At 35.1% G+C, this 8,620-nt stretch overlaps 1 protein-coding gene across 1 annotated transcript in view; it reads right to left on the bottom strand.

The window, feature by feature from the left end:
* adgra2 (adhesion G protein-coupled receptor A2) overlaps positions 1 to 8,620 on the bottom strand; it is an 86,546-nt gene that overhangs the window by 53,828 nt on the left and 24,098 nt on the right. Inside the window, exon 2 of the mRNA XM_016533091.1 lies at positions 580 to 651. Within this exon, the coding sequence (XP_016388577.1) occupies positions 580 to 651 (72 nt within the window). The remainder of the gene's footprint in view (positions 1 to 579; positions 652 to 8,620) is intronic.

Below are 8,620 nucleotides of genomic sequence, written 5' to 3'. Positions count from 1 at the left end.
CGCGTAAAAAAACAGTATAAGTCATTACAATCCGTATTTATGTCCCCACTGGATGCAACAAATGCCTCGTTTGTAATGGGTTTTAATGTTTTTGTCTCGTCGCTCTGGCCTGACAGGGCATCATCACAGTATGGTGAGGGGCGTAACATTTCCGTCTCACGCTTGAGGTATTCGGCCAATCACAACGCATTGGATAGCTGGCCAATCAGAGCACACCTCGCTTTTTCAGACTGATGAGCTTTGTAAAAATCGACGCGTTTCAGAAAGGCGGGGCATAGAGGAGAAACAATAATGTACAGTATGTGGAAAATAATGTTTTTTAACCTTAAACTGCATAAACCCATTTCATTACACCAAATACACAAAATAATGTTCTTTTTAGCAGCATCATATGACTCCTTTAAATCCATTATTGGTGATGTTACATGTTATCTGTTGAGTAATCGTTCGCTCGTTTTAATGTTTTAGCATTTGACTCCGCAATGAATCAAAACGGCCAACCCTTGACACACATCAAAGAAACCACTAAGCCTTGCAGTGGTGATGAAGATGATGATGACGAGAAAGAGGTTTACTTACAGCTTCTCGAGGGAGTACAAGCCAGTGAAGGAGCCATTTTTCAGGACGCGGATACGATTGTTGCTCAGATTTCTGTGAAGAAATGCAAAAGCAGAGATGAAATGAGTCATTGTGATGACAGTCACTAATCACACATTCACAGACAGCCATACAAAATGAAATCCACCCGTGCATCCAATGAAAACAGTCCTCACTCACACACTCTTGTCACACACACCCTCGCCAACACACACGCTGAACCAAAACACACACATGCATGTCCAACAAAAACACACATGTACAGTAAACACCCTGACACAAGCATGCTTATATGGCCAGGCATCTCAGACACATACGCTCGCCAACTCTCACACATATTCTTCATTTGCTGCCAACAAACCCCGTGACCACAGCATTAGATTCTGGTGTATATACACTGTAGACTGTAGAAGTCACCTGTGTTTCAATGCGAAACTTTCATTTCTATCCAACCGAAGCAAAAACACAAGATATAAAAGGAGATATCATGGAAAACAATTTTCTTGCTTTTTATTGATTTTTTTTTTTTATTAATTGAATTATTTACTGCTTAGATGTAATAGTATTATTTTTGTAATGTAGATGAATTAACAATTTTATTTATCCTGTAGAATTTGAATTTGCATTATTGGTCATTTGGGTGTAAAATAATTTTTTGATTATTTGTAACAAGTATTTTGAATTCTATATTGACTGCATAATTGGAGGTGTGGCCTATGTCATTATTTTGATCTGTAAATACTCTTAATTAATTGTTATTACATTTTCAGACACTTTTGCGAGTCTGAGGAGGGTAGACTGACCGAACATTGCTAATAAGCTTTATAATTATGTAAGTTTGAGTAGCTCGCAGGATTTATAAATTTTTTTGAGTTCATATACTGAACTCAAATCTAGCACACCTACAAATCATTCGGGAGGGCAAGGCAATTTCTATTTTATCTTCTTTAAAAACACTTAAGAATAAAATATAAATGTATTACATGAAATATACATATGAGTGATCCACACCCAAAAAATGGCCCACAGATCCATTCAACAGGATAGTGGACAGCAAAAATTTTGGAAAATTTGTGGTAAATGCAATTATAAATTATGCATTTAGTATAGCAAAATAACTTAGCTTATCAAGCTTTGTAAGAGACTAGAAAATGCTTCACAAAACTTTGGTTGTTGACATCCAATACAACTTAACTAATGGGGGATTTTACTCAAGTGCAATTAAAACTGGTTACTTGTACTTTTACTTGATTACATTTCTGAAGGAAAATAGTACTTTTAACTCCCCATTACATAAGGGCTCATTACATTTTCACATTTTTATTTTCTTCCATATTATACGTTAAATATGGTAAACAAAAGCTCAAATAAACCAGTGATGTTTGTTTTCGTGCATCAAGCACATGTGATTCAACTTCAGTCATAATTTCATCAGGGAAATTTCTGGCTTCAAAAGACTAATTTTGTCCAAAAATCTTTGTATGTGTTTATCTTCATATATAAAGTCATGCTATAAAGTCATATGGGATGGCACAAGGGTAAATGATAGAGTAAAGCATGGAATCTTTTTTTGTGTTCCACTGTGCTGCATTTTAATTGTTGACTAGATGTTTTTGACTTGTGCCATTGCATTTTGATTTGTTTTCCCCCTTTAACCAAACCTTTGTATGACTATCTGACAAAACATTTTATGAATTTTATTTCACTTTGCATTGAGAGGATGAATTGATATGATGAAACAACCTCTCTTGTTTTTATTTTTCCTTCTAGCAATAATTATACTTAAGTCTTACTCAAGTATGTTTTTGCCCAGATACTTGTAATTTTCACTTTGTACTTTCGATTAAGTATAATTTCAGGGTAGTTTTTACACCTCTGTCAAACTCAATTCATCATTTATTCATCTGTCACTTGGTAGAAACAGTTTAATTAGACAGATGCCACATGACAGGTTACATTACATCCCCTTATTCTCACAAGGTAAAAGAAAATACAACCCAGACTACAGTATACATATACCCAATTATAGCCCAGTTTTTTCAGGATTCTTTGATAAATAGAAAGTTCACAAAACAAAATGTATTTAAAAATAGAAATCTTTTAACATTATAAATGTCACTTTTGATCAATGTAATGTGTCCTTGCTGAATAAAAGTACTGTACTAATTTCTTTTTAAAAAACTAGAAATGCCCATAGAAACACTGATATAAGTACTCTGTATGCAGTATCTGTAAAGACATGGTGTTTCAGCAACAGAAGAGAGGAGGAGGGAGAATATGTGAGAAAGGATGCTGCCCAAACACAAGTTCATCGACCCGGCAGCCACGAAGACAGCGGCATCAACTTCAGCCATCAGACCGGGCTGTTCCAATTAATCTTCACGGCTTAATGGAGGAAATGTATTTACTTATATTATATTATATTATATTATATATATATATATAATAGTTCCAAACAAAGATCACAGCAAAACATCCACTCATCTCAGAGCAATTAAGTGTTTTGTAACTGAATTATTCAGTGTTTTTGAATGAATCGGATTAGTCAATGATTCAATGGACCGGGCTGTTCCAATTAATCTTCACGGCTTAATGGAGGAATGGAAAGGGCGAGGGAATGAGGAAGAGGAGGGGGAGGAAGCCATAATCTTGATAATCACAGTGGATACATTTTTACATCAAAAGGAAGTCGAAGTCCACATCAAACGTACACCCGGCTCTTTCCACGACAATTATCCCTTTCGCCATTGGGTAATGGGCCTGAGACCAGAGAGAGTCTTATCAGAAGGAAGAGAGAAAAGAGAAGAGGAAGAGAGAGGGGGCTTTGGATGGTGGTATGGGTAAAGCTCAGGAGGAAAACAGGTTTAGATTAGGTTTATGGCTGATATGGACAAATAAAAACACACAAATGCCATAAACTGGTCTGTTATGTATATGTCAGATTTATTTCTATCCTTAAAACATATATGGAAGCCATACATCACAAGGGGCCATACATTACAGTGAATTTCTCACAGTTTAGAGGTATTGTGTAGGCAAGTTTTTATAAAATAGCAGCCACAGCAATATGAAAAAGACACTAATGTTCAATAACTGAATAGTTGACAAACAGCATGGCCTTTCACTTTTCTTGTTCAACATCAAGATTATAGAAATTAGATTTTAAAATTTAGACAAAGTGAGGACAGAGGATGACTTTGTAGAAGTAGAATTCAAAATCTGATTAAAAATTCAAAGTTTTAGAATAAAAATAAATAAATAAATAAAATGGTAAATGTTAAAATAATAAGAATAAGAAAAACAAAAGAATGTGTGAAGTAAAAATAAAAATATTAAACAATTTTTCAAATCACTCTTTAAGACAGTCACATGCCGCCACCTAGGGGCGGTTTAGTTAAAAAAAAAGTAAGATTAGGAAAAAATTGCATTTGGTAATAGCAAAAAAATGCCCCGGGAATCGATATATACAGTATATATATATATATATATATGTTTGGTACCATGACAACAATACTATATACTAGTCTGTCTATATGATATGTAAAATAAAGATAATTAAGTGTTCCCTTCACAGGTGGACCATAATATGACATTGTACTATCAGTGTACAAATTCCCTCTTTTGCTTGGCCACATCAGACTCAAACACTCCAGGCTTGTGCTTGTCACAGTGTGACTCGGTTGATGATGTAAAACACACAGTCAACATCATGACCGAAATCACAGACATCTATCTACAGTCTAAAAGACTGGTAGTGTTCCACAGTCTGCGTTGACTCATGAAGTTCATACTGTATTGTACAATCTGACATGCATCAATTGTAAAGGACTTTAAACATGCATAGTGTACACCTGGCTTTACCCAATCAGATTTTAGAGCTGCAATTATCCGTTGTATAATTGCATGTCATTACTGGTACTTTCTAAAGTGTGCGTTTGTGACTCATGTTACTCTTTCGTCTGTCTCAGTGTGTCACAGCCTAATAGAGCGTATCTGGCTGTATATCCATTTATTGGCAGGAAGTGTGTTACGAGTCAGGACTGAAGAACGTGTTTGCAGTATGTGAGTGTGTGAGAGAAAGTGTGTGTCTGCTTCCATTTGCAAACCAGCAGCTGGTTCATCTTATTTCCTGCCTTGTCACAAAATTTAATGAGCAGATTTAATCAAAACAGGCAGTCTTTTTATTTAGTGCAAATATACCTTTTATGTAAAATGCAATATAGCATGGTGCTAGTCATGGGATTCCCAGCGAATGAATGCATGAACATAAAAAATACACCTTAAATGCAAATAAGATGCTTTAGATTATAGTTTGTAATGTAAATAAATTCACAATACAGTACAAAGTCAAAACATAGTTCAGAACTTGACATTAGTGCTTGTCCGGGACAAGCGGATTTTTCCTGAACACCAGCACGATTGAAAATGTGACGTTGATTTTAAACAACAGTTCAATAAACAAGTAGTTAATATTAAGTGAAAATGACATTTTAGACACAATATTGACTGACGAAAATAGTTCCAAACAAAGATCACAGCAAAACATCCCCTCATCTCAGAGCAATGAAGTGTTTTGTAACTGAATTATTCAGTGTTTTTGAATGAATCGGATTAGTCAATGATTCAATTACTCATTTATAAAGACAGTTGTTTGCTTCATTTGTGAATGAATCAACAGTTTGAACAAATTGAATGAATAAATGACTCAATGACTCATGGGATTCCCAGCGAATGAATGCATGAACATAAAAAATACACCTTAAATGCAAATAAGATGCTTTAGATTATAGTTTGTAATGTAAATAAATTCACAATACAGTACAAAGTCAAAACATAGTTCAGAACTTGACATTAGTGCTTGTCCGGGACAAGCGGATTTTTCCTGAACACCAGCACGATTGAAAATGTGACGTTGATTTTAAACAACAGTTCAATAAACAAGTAGTTAATATTAAGTGAAAATGACATTTTAGACACAATATTGACTGACGAAAATAGTTCCAAACAAAGATCACAGCAAAACATCCACTCATCTCAGAGCAATGAAGTGTTTTGTAACTGAATTATTCAGTGTTTTTGAATGAATCGGATTAGTCAATGATTCAATTACTCATTTATAAAGACAGTTGTTTGCTTCATTTGTGAATGAATCAACAGTTTGAACAAATTGAATGAATAAATGACTCAATGACTCACTCTTTAAGACAGTCACATGCCGCCACCTAGGGGCGGTTTAGTTTAAAAAAAAGTACGATTAGGAAAAAATTGCATTTGGTAATAGCAAAAAAATGCCCCGGGAATCGATCTCACAAACAGGCAAATATAAGTAAGAGCTGATAGAACACTGATGAGAAAATTGCTTCAGACTAGGTTACATTTACACCATTTTTACTTGGAAAATGTCCAAAGCATGTCAAGGCTTAATGTTGAGCCCTGAACACATTTTGTCAGAACTACGTTAAGACTATGAAAACTCATCTCAAATCAATCAAAATACTTGCCATTTTTGTCAGTGTTGGAATAGTTACTATGTTTGCCGCCTTTGTAGTGCAGCACAGATTGTGCTTTGTTCACAAAATGCACTATTTACTACGTTACTGCGTAGCATTGTGCTACACCCAAAGCCTATCAGCAGATTTTGACAGCTGTTTTTTGTATGACTAATGCTAACGCTAAATGAAGTTCCTTAACGTAAGTTAGGGAGGAGCGAGCCCATCTAATCTTTCAATCAACAGCCAGAGTATATAAGCAGCTGCTTACCTCTCTCCAGTCTCAGCTGTTCCAGCATCCCTCCACCTCCCCAAAACTCCACCTTCATCCTAGGTACCTTGCTCTTCGTAATCATCCTATATCAAGTCCCTGGGGGTATATCAGAGCTCGAGTTGAAGCTGCTTCATCGAGCCCCTCATCAGTGGACAGCAAGCCAAATAAGTTTACACACAATTTCCTTAAAATTATATGGGCAAACGAACTCGTTAATGACTTCCCGCAAATGTGCACATGTGTGGATGAACACACAGCTAAACTACATCCTGCCATCTAATTAAAGAAAATTAAAGAGGACATTTCAGAACCAACACAAGTGCCCCAAAAGTGAGTTTCTGTGTTTTGGCTCAAAATGAATGAAAATGACATCTTGCCTTTGCCAGGTCATTACTGAGGGTGACTACTCCAAACCACTAACCCACTGCAGTCATCCTACTGTTGCAGGATGCAGGGAGGATCAGGACACAGTACTGGGACACGGCCAGCCAAACAGATCTTCAAATAGCTCTTTGACCCTGATCTACCCCGCCTGATGCTCTGGTCGGGCATATGAACCATCAGCTAACTCAAGCCAGACACAAGATAAAAGCTGAAAACCAGACAGATCTACAGCATAATTTAATACAGAGAGAGACTGAGAGATATCACTGGCAAAAACACAAACCGGTTAATTGGACCCAGAGACTATAGAGCTATAGATAGTAATGAGTCAGAAACCGTTTAGAAAGCGAGCATGTGTGGAGGTTAGGTGTCACGTAAGGACTTGGGTTTCTGAAAGTGGCTTGTGTCGTGTGAGTGTGTATGTGTATGTTAGAGTATCATTAATACAGCATTATATGATACATACAGTACATGGTTACAATTGTACATGTAGTCAAACTAAACTTTTGTTGTGTGAAGCCCATTTCCAAAAGGTGGCTCTTACAGAAGCTGTTTCTGTCTCAGAGTAATAAATAAAATGGTCAATGTGAGGTGAAGTTGAACAAGTAATAAAGTAAAATATATATAATGTCAAAATTACAAAAAATAAAGCCACACTGCAAAATATAGTGTGATATAAACTAAGTAGCACTTGTGATAAATGAATTCATATTATAATGTATGAATATGAATTTTAAAGTAACAATTGTGAGATATGAAGTCACAATTGTGAGATAATAAGTAATATTGCTAATTATAAGGCTGTAATTGAGATAATCACAACTTTGAGATATGAAGTCACAATTGTGAGATAATAAGTAATATTGTTAATTATAAGGCTGTAATTGAGATAATCACAACTGTGAGATATGAAGTCATATTGTAAGTTATTACTCTAATAATGAGATATAGTTGCAGTTGTGAGATATGAAGTTGCAATTGTGAGATGTAATGTTGCAAATGTAAGATATGAAGTCATATTTTGAGGTATATCAAGTCGCAATTGTGAGCCATAAAGATGCAAGTGTGAGCTATTTGTAAGATATAGTCTCAATTGCAAGATATTAAGGCATGCTATGAGTAATAAAGCTGCAATTGTGAGGCATGAGTGATATAAAGTTGCACTTGTAGATATAAAGTCATACGGTGAGTTATAATGCTGCAACTATAAAGCATGAAGTTGCAGTTATATATGAAGTCACATTGTGAGTAATAAAGCTGCAATTGTGAGATATAAAGTTGCATTTTTGAGATATGAAGTCATATTGTGAACTATAAAGCCGTAATTGTGAGAAATAATGTCACAATTGTGATATCTGAAGTAGGGCTGGCTCCATATCACTTTTTCAGAACCGATCCCGATCCGATACCAAAAATTCTGAGTATCTGCCGATACCGATATCGATCCGATACCAGTGCAGTTTTTTTTAAATCAGTGTAGAATTTCTATACCTCAATGTGTGTTGACCTGATCGTCACTCTTTTGTGTGTTACACACAATCTAATAAATATAGACAACTTCATTATAAAGAAAAATAACAAATGAAAAAAATATATATAACCATAATCTATGACAAAAATGCTATTATAAACTAGGTTAGTGGACAATTCGGTAGGAAAAGTTATTCTAGAAAAATCATGAGTTTTATAAAATCTAATTTTATAAAATCTAAACTTTTAGTGAAAAAAAAACATTATTTAGAGGGGAACAAATAAAAGTGAATAAGTGTAGGACTAAATCTGGTAAAATGTTACACATTGCTCTTTGTAATGTTGTAAAATACATTCATGAAAAACAAGTAATATATTAGAGAGCCGAATCGCTGCAGTTTCCAAT

This window comes from Sinocyclocheilus rhinocerous, unplaced genomic scaffold (genome assembly GCF_001515625.1).
Source record: "Sinocyclocheilus rhinocerous isolate Xijiao unplaced genomic scaffold, SAMN03320098_v1.1 scaffold311, whole genome shotgun sequence".
NCBI lineage: Eukaryota > Metazoa > Chordata > Actinopteri > Cypriniformes > Cyprinidae > Sinocyclocheilus > Sinocyclocheilus rhinocerous.
This window is presented reverse-complemented; position numbering and strand designations above follow the sequence as displayed.